Source organism: Pipistrellus hanaki, assembly GCF_964339955.1.
Source record: "Pipistrellus hanaki genome assembly, chromosome: 5".
Lineage (NCBI taxonomy): Eukaryota > Metazoa > Chordata > Mammalia > Chiroptera > Vespertilionidae > Pipistrellus > Pipistrellus hanaki.
Window position 1 is genome coordinate 87,034,740 of NC_140507.1, and position 12,839 is coordinate 87,047,578.

At 45.9% G+C, this 12,839-nt stretch overlaps 2 protein-coding genes across 7 annotated transcripts in view; one reads left to right on the forward strand and one right to left on the reverse strand.

The window, feature by feature from the left end:
* Positions 1 to 7,252, reverse strand: part of KCTD9 (potassium channel tetramerization domain containing 9) — a 32,641-nt gene extending 25,389 nt beyond the window's left edge. For 2 of the 3 annotated variants that reach the window (XM_084884851.1, XM_084884850.1), the window contains exon 1: positions 7,003 to 7,157. Coding sequence is in view for 1 of the 3 variants with exons in the window: in XM_084884852.1 (XP_084740978.1) it covers positions 7,003 to 7,182 (180 nt within the window). In the remaining 2 variants the exon portion in view is untranslated. Of the gene's footprint in view, positions 1 to 7,002 lie in introns of all 3 variants that reach the window. The other variant, XM_084884852.1, reaches the window with a different exon arrangement.
* Positions 7,253 to 7,341: 89 nt separating this feature from the next.
* Positions 7,342 to 12,839, forward strand: part of CDCA2 (cell division cycle associated 2) — a 58,403-nt gene continuing 52,905 nt past the window's right edge. Inside the window, exons 1-4 of one of the 4 annotated variants that reach the window (XM_084884801.1) lie at positions 7,342 to 7,532; positions 7,633 to 7,793; positions 9,003 to 9,063; positions 9,159 to 9,332. In XM_084884801.1, the coding sequence (XP_084740927.1) occupies positions 9,003 to 9,063; positions 9,159 to 9,332 (235 nt within the window). In that variant the 5' untranslated portion in view covers positions 7,342 to 7,532; positions 7,633 to 7,793. Of the gene's footprint in view, positions 7,794 to 7,821; positions 7,841 to 8,016; positions 8,245 to 9,002; positions 9,064 to 9,158; positions 9,333 to 12,839 lie in introns of those variants that run through there. The other 3 variants (XM_084884804.1, XM_084884803.1, XM_084884802.1) reach the window with 3 other exon arrangements.

Sequence of the window (12,839 nt, forward strand, 5' to 3'; positions counted from 1 at the left end):
ATAGCTGTATATGAAGGGAGTTGTTTGCTAATCTAGCAGCATGCAATCTTTCATAGCAGAGTACTCAGTTTCCAACTATTTCCTCTTGTATCATAAGAAAAACAAACAAACAGATAATTGTTCCAAGCTGGGGCATTTGGGAGGAGGGTTGTAGGCAAGCACAATTTAAAGGGGGCTAAGTGAATTATTAAAATAATGCACAACCCAAGTGTCCATAAACAGATGAATGGATAAATAGCATGTGGTATATACATACAGTGGGATATTATTCAGCCATAAAAATAATAATACTACAACATGAGTGAATCTGGAAAACATCATGCTAAGTGTAATAAACCAGACAATAAAAGGACAAACATTGTATGATTCCACTTATATGAGGTAATTAGAACAGGCAAATTCATTGAGACAAAGTAGAATAAAGGTTATCAGGGCAGAGTGGGAAATGGAGGTCACTGCTTAATCAATACAGAGTTTCTGTTAGGGATGATGAAAAAGATTTGGAAATATAGAGTGGTGAGGTTATATACATTGTGAATGTACATAATACTAAGGAATTGTACACTTAAAAAATGGCTAAAATGTTAACGTTCATATTCTATTTTTCCACAATAAAAAATAATAATCCAAAGCACTTGCACAAAGCAGACAACACCATAAATGAAAACTTGAATAAAACGTGTCCCTCACATTTCCTATCACTTTTCACATCTGTAACAGAGCGTGGAAATCTCCTTTACGGCAGATACATGTTCCTGGGAGAAAGGCAAGAGAAATAAACTGCATAAGGCATGTGTACAGGGTGTGAAGAGAGGAAACAGAAGAATTAAAAATGCAAAGGAGCAAGAGATTGACCAAAGGAAATGCAAACCAACTTTTACAGTCTGGAAAGTGCAATGGGTGGCAAGTAAGAAAACCATCCTTTTCAACATTAACATCCTTGTCTCAGCTGTTATACTAAGAATTTTCTAGACAATTCTCCTTCTCTTCTTACTGCTGCTTCTTATATAACAACTTTGTTGGAAAAAAGCAGCAATGGAAATCTTGTATATTTCATGGGTATGTGTTCTAATTGTTATATACTAAGCTTTCTTTGGTCCTCACAGAGGCTGAGCATTTGTAAAATGGTCATGATCATAAAGGTTATTTGCTTCATGTGCATTATACTCCCCTGTGTGGGCCTGAAATGTCCATGTAACTTTATGAACTTAGGCACTGTACTATACCTAGAATGAGAGCACTCTATGGAGTAAATTGAGAAACACATCTGTTAAAGTTTATGGCCACTATAATATACTATTTAACTTAATCAGGTCCTATGACAAGTGAAAGCTATCTATCAATTGAGAAAGTAAATGTGTTTTATACATAGCAGGACTTTTCAGTTTAATGTAAGTTTTAAATTTGCCTTTAAATACCATTTTCAAATTATACCCTGTATTAGTAAAATTCAAAAGTTAAAACCTGCACATGTAGCCAAAACCGGTTTAGCTCAGTGGCTAGAGCATTGGCCTATGGACTGAAAGGTCCCAGGTTCGATTCCGGTCAAGGTTGCTCGATGTTTCTCTCTCATCGATGTTTTTAACTATCTCTCTCTCTTCCTCTCTGTAAAAAAATCAAGATATTAAAAAACAAAACAAAACAAAAACCTGTATATGTACTTAAAAGATTTTTTATATTCCCAACAGTATCTTTTACATAATACAAAATTGATAAGTACTTGTTTAATTTATGCAGGCCAATTTAAATTAATGCAATAATCAATTACAATTATTAACTTAATGTAGAACTCAACTTACTCTACTTACACTTTCAGTTGAATACATCTAAAATTTTAAAATGATTTTATTAAAAAAAAAAAAAATGACATTAACTCTAGACCAAAAAGGCAAACACTGAAAAATTAAAAAATTAAAAAGTCTGAAAACACCAAGTGTTGAAGAGAATGTAGGTCATAAATTAATGCAATGGCATTGAAAAAACAATTTGGCACTATTTTGTAAAATTAAAACACTCAGACACCCTAACACTCAATAATTACAACTTACATAGAAACCGTAGTTCTCAAATGTGTAGTCCCTACACAGGCAGCTGGAACTATGGGAATATGTTAGAAACTCAAATCCTAGGCTCACCCAGACCTACTAACACTAAAACTTCGGGGGTGGGGTCTAGCAATGTGTTTTTTCAATTCCTACAGGTAATTCCAATGCATGCTAAAGTCTGTGAACTATGGCCCTAGAAAAATGATTGCATGTGTATCAAGATACATACATATTTATATGCATATGTACAAACATACACATAAACCTGGATATATCTATCTATCTATCTATCTATCTATCTATCTATCTATCTATCCATGGAGCACTGTTAATAGCAAACTATAAAGAAAATAAACAATTCAAATGTCCATTGATAGGATAATGGATAAACTGTGGTAGTATATCTACATATCTATATTCATATAAAAAAGTAAAGCCTAAACCGGTTTGGCTCAGTGGATAGAGTATCAGTCTGTGGAATGAAAGGTCCCAGGTTCGATTCCGTCAAGGGTATGTGCCTTGGTTGTGGGGGTTGTGCAGGAGGCAGGGGGTTGTGCAGGAGGCAGCTGGTCGATGTTTCTCTCTCATGGATGTTTCTGGCTCTCTGTCCCTCTCCCTTCCTCTCTGTAAAAAAAAATAAAAAAAATATATATATATGTAAAAATGAATAATGTACTACTATGTGGAACACTATGGATGGAATCTTAGATACATTATATTAATAGCCAACTCCTAAAAGACTACATGCAATGAGATACCAAATTAGGATATATTTCACAAAAGTGACAAACAAAAAATATATAGTATAGTTATATATACATAAGTGACAAGACTACTATTAAAAAAGCATGGCAAAAAGGAATACAAATTATGAAAATGGAATAGGCAGGGAGAAAGGAAAGTGGATGAATACATTAAGTTATTGGTAATAAAGTATTTCTTGGATTGTGTGGCAAGCTTACTGAAATTTGTTATTCTTTAATATTTTCTTTTATATGTATCAAATATATATATATATTTTTTTTAAAAAATATATTTTTATTGATTTTTACAGAGAGGAAGGGAGAGGGATAGAGATTTTAGAAACATTGATGAGAGAGAAACATGGATCAGCTGCCTCCTGCACACCCCCTACTGGGGATGTGCCCGCAACCAAGGTACATGCCCTTGACCGGAATCGAACCCGGGACCTTTCAGTCTGCAGGCCGACGCTCTATCCACTGAGCCAAACCGGTCTCGGCTGTATCAAATATATTTTAAAACCGTTTAACATGAAGAGCAAGCCCTCACAAGGTTCTTATTAATAATTAATATTTAGATTTCAATAAGCAAAAGTTCACATAGATTTTCAACTGTCTTCAACTCTAACAATATAATGGGCTCAAATCTGGATATATATAATATCAACATATTTCTGACCTAATAGCAAAGCCAGAAGAAAACAGTTACTTCCTGGACCAAGACTATAAACATCAGTAGAGAATTAAGATCTATTTCACATCCCACTAAGCCTGCAGCCTGGCAAGGTGCCTCCATACAAAGACGGCACTCTATTAGTGTTGGCTGAATGAATAAGGTACCCTATGCTCTGCACAACTTATGTTCAAGAGATACAGAAACTCTGAATTGACATCAGGTTGCTCAGAAGCCACTTGCTATACTCAGATATCCCGAGTCCTCATTTCAATTTTAACGCCAGGCGTTAAAATTGAAATGAGGAATAATAAAAAGATGGAATAATAAAAAGAGAACAATGGGAATTCTGAGCATATGGAGAAAGGATGAAAGGCAATTTTTAAAAAATTCAAACTCAAAGAATATGATTTTCTAAACAACATGAGGACTTTTATTGACTGCAGTAAGTATGTCCTAAATGTTTATCCATAAATTTAGTGAAATTTTGCCAAATACCAAATTGACTTTAAATATGAAAATAAAGAAGTTAAAGAAAAAAATTCTGAAATGGTTTATTTTCATGTGCTGGAAAATATTTTTAAATGTCTTGCTAATTGGGATGATCTCATTCTATCACTGGCTAATATTTCGAAGAACAATAGTACAAATTAAGGAAGCACTTATTGTCAATAGCAGTTATTACATAAGAGTTCAAACAGACTTCTTTAAAATCTGGCACTTTCTGACTTCTCAGATCCAAAGGGATCCACCATTAAAGAAATCTCATAGTTTATATTAGGAGAAGGGGCAGTGCTGCTGTTTTCATTATTTGTTCTTGCAGGATTATAGGGTCTTCAACCCACCAATTCTTTGAAGAAATCTTTCAATGCCACTTGGCACTGTGGTGAGGGTTAATTTAGTGAAAAAAATGGATAGCAAGACTCTTAACCTGGTACTTGGTAGCTTCCATACATCACAACCTGCCAAAGTGGACCAACCCGTGAAGAAGCTGCCCATTGAACACACTCCCTGCTCTCAGACCTGGGACCAGCAGACACACTGGGTGGCGGAAAGCATCCGTGTCTTTCCAGAACGGAACAAAAAGAAGTTGTAACATTATTTTATGTTTTTAAGAAAAAAACATAAATCTTAAACTGCACTGGATCCTCTTGTGCAGCATCTCACTGCGGAAAGCACTGTTTGAGAGAATACACAGTCCTCCCTTCCACAGTGAAACATTCACTAGTTACACTCTGTTTATTCACTAACTAGAGGCCCCATGCACGAAATTTGTGCAAGGGGCTCAGCCCTCACAGCCACAGCTTCTTTCGGAAGGATGTCCGGAAGGTCACTTGGCTGTCCCGTCTAATTAGCATATTATGCTATAATAATTATAGGTTACACAGAAGCGTCCTGATGACCATATTTTGTCCCCTGCTGTGACTCTATACCTTCCTACCCCAGCTTCATAGCCTTGTCTGGTAACCGATAAATAAGCTTTATAGGACAATAACTTATTTGAAAGAAAACAAAACAAAAACTGACATTCTGATGAGCAGGAAACAAATATACAAGGTACAAATAAGAAGATAATGGAAGTGACACAGATGTTCCAACTGTTGGATGGGAAAATCAAACTCTATTTTGTAGTAATTTTTCCCCCCAGCCTGTTCTTCATGAACATCATGTCATTATTATACCATCCTGGCTAAATACAGTCACTTTATATATGTAAAAATGCAGGCTGTTATGTATTATTCTGCTCTCTTTTGTCAAGTAAAATAATTCAAATACATTTATTTTTAATCAGCCGAAGGGAAAGGAGAGGAAACACTGACAACTCTGGCACAGAATGTTTCCCAGTTGAGTAGTAAGGATTATGGCATGACATTTTTAATATTGACTCATACTAGTATTTTTCAATTTGGGTTTTTATGATTTTTAATAAAAACACTGACCTTTAGTTATTTGAGATGTGTTTTTCCAATCTTCTGGGATTCTCTAGCCAAATATTTTTAAAGCAAATAAAATTTAAATCCCAAAATCTAACGGAGTCAAATCTGGACAGCTTAAAAAATGTATTAAAGATAATATGGCAGGACTAACACAGGAGAAATTTACAGTATAAATACTGTGCCTGGTCTAAACATCTTGTCTTTCATGGAATAACAGCAGAGAGATTGGATGAAAAGGTGCAGCAGAGGCCGTTCTGAGGACATATTATACTTGTAACTTTGGAAATACTAAAGCTTTCTTCCAGTAACAACCTAAGTTTTAGATTGCCTGTTTTATCTGTTGTTAATGTAAATCTTGGGAAGTAATAATGTAAATATAAATCTTGGGAAGCATCCTTTAAGGCAGCATTTATGAACATTCAAACACTTGAACTTATGCCAGTTCTATTTTATATGGGTATTAACTCTCTAACACCAGAACACAAAATCATAGGCAACAAACTACAATGTGGTTCACATTTTTAGAGCATGTTTAAAACCGCAGAGCAAGTTGGAAAAATCATTTCTTATACCATGGCGCCATTACACTATTCAGAAATGGACCATGTGTGTTTCCAAATCATGCAGGAGACACAGCATTCTGGCAGGTAAACACAGCGAGGCCTGTGCGCTTTTACCTTGAGACTCTCAGGCTCAGTTAGTCTGAATGTCACTTGGCCGCACCACAAAGTCAGCCTGGAACAGTCACATTTTCCAAAGCAGGCGGACAACTTTTCATGGGGTGGGGCGAGCGCTGAGAAGGAAAGGGATTCCTTTTGGATTGCTCCGGCGGGTGGAAAAATATTTAGCATCACGCCCTCAACAGAGGCCTAGCACGGAGAGGAGACCTGTCAAACCGATCCCTTCTGGCCGAGGGTCCCAGGCCCCTAACTGAAATATAAGGCGAGATAGAGAGAGCACAAGTTTGGCGGCGGCGGCGGGGCTTGGGGGGCACCGGGGAGAGAAGGCACCGCCAGGAAAAGATCCCTAACTTCCGATCCCCTATTAGACCTAGGATACAGGAGCATCTCATTTATTCACTGATAGAGCTTTATTACTATTACTATTATTATTATTATCATTATTATTATTATTTTTGCACGATGAAGCCTGCATGCCAGCACTCTCCGGAGCAGACCATAGCCAGCACCCAGGTGGGAAGGCGCGCTTCCCCGGGCCGGGGTGCGGGCAGCGGGGTCTTCCGGGAGGCGGCGGGCAGAGGAGCACCCGCACCCAGCGCCGGGGGCACCCAGCGCCGGGGTGACCGCGGCCCTCCCGGCCCCGCACCGGGACGCGGGGACCGTGAAGCGCCCGCTGACCTGCGCCAGTCCCCGGGCGGCTGGGGAGGGAGCCCAAGGGCAGGCTCCGGGGAGGAACCTGGGGCTGGGAGGAGGCTGCGGGGACCCCACCTTCACCTCCCAGACACCCGCCATCCCGCTCACGCCCACCGCCCAAACCCTCTCCCCAACTTCAGCCCGGCGCCCCGCGAGCCCGCTCCGCACTCCGCGGCCCCGGCCCCCCGCAGCCCGGCCCGGCCCGGCCCGGCCCGCCGCCTCCGGCCCCCTCACCTTTCCGTTCCGGGGGCTGCCGTTCAGGAACAGGGTCACCCGCCGCATCGCGCCGACCCCGCCGGGTCCCGAGTGAGTCGCCACCCTCCCGCCTGGCTCCGGTCCCACCTTTTTCTCCTCCCGCCCTTCCCCTCCCTCCACCCACTCGGACGCTCCCCCCTTCGCCACCTTCCTTCTCATAGACACCCGCACACAGACGCGCACCCTCCGTCCCACACCCCCGGGGTGGCCGGTCCTCCTGCCCGCCCCGCCTCTGGGCGCTTCAGCCAGCCTGGGGCCCTTCCCCCAACTCCCTCCCCCCCACCCCAGAGTGACTCTAAGCTCGACCAATCAGCCGGCAACGCCGGTCAGCACTCCGCCAATCACCACCCTGTAACTGGGTGGGTTCATTCTGACTCCGCCCACCCGGTGGAGGGAAGAGCGCGCGGCTGCGGTCTAGCAGGGAAGGGTTCCCAGCCAATCAGAGCAGACCTCGGAGCCGAACTCCGGCTCGAAGAAGCGCTACGGAGCAGGCGCCAACCCAACGCCAGGTAGATCTCATCTGCATACGGAGGCGGGGCTTGAGGGAACCGGAGCTCTAAAAGTGACTGACAGGAATCAGCGCCCGCGGCTGTTTGTGACCCCTCCTAGGCGCCACCGTCGGAGGAAGCTCGCTGATTGGGTTAGAACCGCTCCATCGTTCTGTCGCGATTGGTCCAATGATTCTTTTCGAAGTTTGCAGCATCCAATGGAGAGATAGGAGGGGCGGGTCCAAAGTCTAACCGTAAGGGTTCCTCCGCGAGACGCTCGCGGTAAGTAGTCCCCACGGACGCGGGTTAACAGGTGTCCCCTCGGCCCCGTGAGTCCCCCGCAGCCAGCGGTCGCTTCTCTCCGAAATCACGAAGCCACTCGAGTTCCCGGGTCGGGGAAGGAGGGGCCTGGGAGGTTTCGGGGTGCGCGCGGGCAGGTGGGGGCGCCGGCGGCGGCGCAGAGGTTCCCGGAGTAACGTCGCTGTGGGAGGGGGCGGGGCGGGTGATTTGAATCGGGCGGCGGGCGGCGGGCGGCGGCCGCGCGTGGCTGCGGCGCAGGGTCCGCGGGCGGCGGGTCGGAGTGGTTGGCGGCCCGGGACGGGGCAGTCCTCCGCCCAGGCTGCTGGCTCTCGAGCGGAAGAGCCGAGGTTTAGAAGGCAAGGCCGCCACGATACTCCCGTGCAGCGGCGTCCAAACTAAACCCCGGGCGAGAGGAGCGCAGCCGCGGCGTCAGGTAGGGCTGGGCTTTCCGGTGTCCTGCGCGGCGGCCTCGCTGGCTCTCAGAAGTGCCTCCTGCTCCTCCTGCCCCCGGAGACCGCGGTCCTCCCGCGGCCGGGGCTGCTGCAGCCCGTGTGCTTTTCAGCTTTCTGGGGCCCGGCCCGACCTTCTGAGCTAGGGTTTCCGGGATCCCACCGAGCTAGCTAGGCCTTCAGCGGGGTACCCAGATGACTCGGATGTTCGCTAAGATTGAGAAGCTACATGGCTCATAGCAGCGATTGTCAACCCTTTATTCATCTCATGGCACACACAAAATTCTGTTGCATACAAAAATATATATTTCTTATCAATCTGACAAAAAAAATTAGGTGTGATTTGGATTCATTCACACCCGACGATATTGTGTTGGCTGTTGTCTTTCTTTTATTTTTTTTTATTTGACAATCTAAGCGTAAAAGAGGTCAGGGCCCCCGACTACCCAGTCAGGTAGTGCATGTTTTTAAAAATTTTGCAGCACACTGGCTTATAGTATGTTTTTTTGTTTTGTTGTGTGTGTGTGTGTGTGGGGGGGGGGGGGTGTGCGCGTTTTAGTATCAAACAGTTTCCTCTCCCTCTAATTTGAATTCCAAAAGTACTCTCCACATCTAATTTCATGCCAGTATAGATTGTGTTAGAGTTCAGTCTCGAATGAGAATCTTCATTTAAATCACATTAATCTGGGGAATGGGGTTCTTTTTTCTCTTCTCTCTCTCTCTCTCTCTCTTTTTTTTTTAGATGGACACCAATTTAAAAGACAGCGAGCCCTTTGAAACCATGGAGCCTGCTATTAATGCTGGTATGTAGTGATCCGTGGCCTCCTTGTGAAATTAAAGATTTAGGTATTTGTCTTGGTAATGATGCTTCATTAGCCCCCTCAATGCTTTGTTTCAGAAAATGCCTCTTTCCCTTTGGGAAATGGGGATCTTGTAACATCCCAGAAGCCTGCGGCTGAAGTGATTGCTCATCCTGGCACACCAGATAGTTTTAAATCACCTTTGGACTTTTCCACAGTAACTGTACAGCAATTGGGAATTACGTCGGAAAGCTTTGTAAAGAACTCTGCAGGTAAGAGAAGTATTTCAGTGCTTTTAAAGTTTAAAAATAACTGTAATATAACTCAATTTGTTCCTTATCCTGTGTACCTTACTGCTTTTCGTATCTAAATTGATTGACTCTGAAAACTTGTTTGGTCAGAGAGACTTCTGTGGACACGCAGCGTTCATCCAGCATAGCGGGAGGCCAGGGTCTGGGCCACCAGCGTGATTATGTTCCTAAGTCTGAGTTGCCTTCCTGCCCAAACTGGAAAAGATTGTGTGTGTAAATCACATTTTGACCCAACACATGCTACAGAGGAGTGTGTGTACTATAAGTAGTAAGACATTTTATGGTCACATGACAAAAATAAGAGAAATTTGAAGAGCAAATAAGAAAATATTACATTGAATGATTGAAGTTTGCTTCTTTGGAAATCACAAACAGAGAATTGGCTCAAACTAATCATCAAGAAGCAGAAGGAACATTCCACTGTGAAGTCTGACTTAGATGAAGGAGAAATACGGGAGAGGGATTAGATTTGAGAAGAACATTTAGAAATGGAAGGTAATGGGGGAGGTGAACGTCAAAGGGCACTAGACTAATACCTGATTTGAGACAAGACTAAAGTGGCACGCCATTCTAAGAACATCACTCTTAGACGTGTAAAAATCTACATTTATTTCCTGTGCTTAGGCATGTGGCCAGAATTCAGGGTAATGTGCCAAAACTAGATAGATATCGGAGAGAAACACCTTACCTTGAAGATTTGAGAGCAGGAAAGTGCATGTGCCTCGGTGGACATCTCTCCTTTCAGTCCCTGGGGATTAGACTGTAATTCAGAAAAAGAGAAAGTTTTGGTCCAAAGCAAGTCATTATCTGTGTGCTAAAATATGAAACAAAAGTGAGATCTATTAATTATAAATTTATTCATACATTCATTCCACACAACTGTGTGTGTGTGTGTGTGTGTGTGTGTGTGTAACCGGTATAATAAAGGAAAATGCTAATTATCTGTTATGCTGTGAAGTGTAATGACCAGATCATGGGTCAGAAGGCGGGTGGGGCGGGGCAGCGGAGAGCTACAGAAGGGTGCAGGGCAGCAAGCTATGGGCTGGGGGGAGCTCCAGGAGGGTGGGGCAGTGGGCGGAGAGAGAGCTACAGGAAGGCGGCAGTGAGCTACTGGCTACAGCCTGGCTGCGGAGAGCCACAGCAGGTTGGCAGTGAGCTACTGGTACACTGATTTGTACACAGGGCTACTATAGTCTTATATAATAAAAGGCTAATATGCAAATCGATCGAACTGCAGAATGACCAGTTGCTATGACATGCACTGACCACCAGGGAGCAGACACCTAAAAAAGGAGCTGTCCCTTGGTGGTCAGTGAGCTCCCACAGGGGAGCACTGGTCAGCCACAACCCTGGCTAATGGCTGGCAGTGGCAGGAGACTCGCCCACCTCTGTGGCATAGCTAAGGATGTCCAACTGGGGAGCAGGCCTATGCCATCAGTTGAACATCCTCTGAGGGCTCTTGGACTGCTAAAGGGTGCAGGTTGGGCTGAGGCCCCCCCCCCCCCCCCCCCCGCTTCAAGTGCACAAATTCGTGCATGGGTGGGGTCCCTCAGGGTGGCCTGAGGGGATTGAGCCCAAACTGGCAGTCCAACACTGCCTGCCGCTCCTGCCTGCTGCTCCCACTCATCCTGACCCCCCCCCCCCCCCCGCGCCCAGTCAGTCCTTATTGGAAGAGGTTTGTGCCACCACAGTGGTGCTTGCCAGCCATAAGTCCTGCTGCTGACGCCTGTCCCAAGGGGGTTTGGGGGGTTCGGAATGCGACCTGCCCTCTGGGTAGGCAGTGAGACACCCTTGCCCTCTTGGGATCTGGATCTGTCCTGCTGATGTTTGCGCCGGTTGGCAGGAGCCACCTGGCGGCCGCTTTTATATTGTTTCTTCCTTGCGGAGCGTCTAGGGAGGGGAAGTGTCTGCAGTGCCCAAGGCCGACTTCTAGGAGGCTGGCAGCACTACTGGGTTCGTGCTGGCTGCACCCATCCGTTGGTGCCTGGCCTGTTCTCTGGAGATTGGACCTGCAGGATACTGAGGGAATGTGTGGCTGCAGCTGGGCTGGCGGGCTGCTGGGACGGGTGGGACAGCTGAGCGGTGTTCCTGCTGTGGGAATGCATCGACCACCAGGGGGCAGCTCCTGCATTGAGCATCTGCCCCTGGTGTTCAATATGCATCATAGCGTCCTGTTGGCTGGTCCTTTGGTCGTTTAGTCGCTTAAGCTTTTATATAAATATATATATATATATACACACACACACACACACACACACACACACACACACACCCCACTGGCCTGGTGCATGAAATTCATGTGCCGGTGTGTGTGTGTGGGGATTCCCCTCAGCCTAGCCTGAACCCTCTCCAATTGGGGACCTCTTGTGGGATGTCCGACCACAGGTCAGACATCCCTTTTGCAACCTGGGACTGCTGGCTCTTAATTTTTCACCAGCCTGCCTGCCTGATTGCTCCTAACTCCTCTGCCTGCCTGCCTGATCGCCCCTAACCTCTCTGCCTGCCTGCTTTATCACTCCTAACTACAGCTATCTGCCTGCCTGGTCACCCCTAATTGCCCTCCTCTGCTGGCCTGATCTCACCCCAACTGCTTTTCCCTGCTGGCCTGATCTCACTCCCAACAGCCTCTGCCTGCCTGATCTCCTCCCAACTGCACCCCCGTGCTGGCCTGATTTTGCCCCCAACTGCACTCTCTGCCAGCCTGGTCGCCCCCAACTGCTCTCCCCTAATGGCCTGATCTTGCCCCCAGCTACTCTCCCCTGCCAGCCTGGTTGCCCTTAACTGCCCTCCCCTGCCTGCCTGATCTCTCCCCTACTGCCCTCCCCTGCTGGCCTGATATCACTCCCCTACTGGCCTGATCTCTCCCCCAACTGCCCTTCTCTGCCAGCCTGATCGCCCCTAACTGCCTCTGCTTGCCTGATCACTCCTAACTGCCCTCCCCTGCCAGCCTAATAGTGCTTCCAACTACCCTCTCCTGCAGGCCTGATCTCGCTCCCCAACTGCCCTCCCTTCGACAAATTTGGTTCTGATTGGTTGGTTTCTATGCCAGTTAGGTCAAAAGCTCTGCCTCCTAGGCAGCCATTGGCTTCTCACAGTTAACCCAGATTTGATTCTGATTGGTCAGTTTCTATGCCAGTCAGTGTCTCCAGGCCTATCTCTGGGCCTGATGAGAGAGGCAGGGCTGATCAGCCCCTGAAGAGGCCTGGAGAGAAACAAAGGCGCTGCTGCTGGCAAAGCTGAAAGAGAGAGAGACAGAGACAGAGACAGACAATGGCTGATCAACAGCTGCCACGGAGCAATGGATCAAACCCTGCCTCTCTCTGAGCCTCTCTCCGGGCCTGATCTGCAGCCCCCTTGGCAGTCATTGCTGGGTCACCACAGCAGCCCAGCACTGACTGCACGATAGACTTCTGGTGTTCAGTCAAAACTTTGGTAATTTTGGATGTTACAGACCCTGGGTTTTTATAT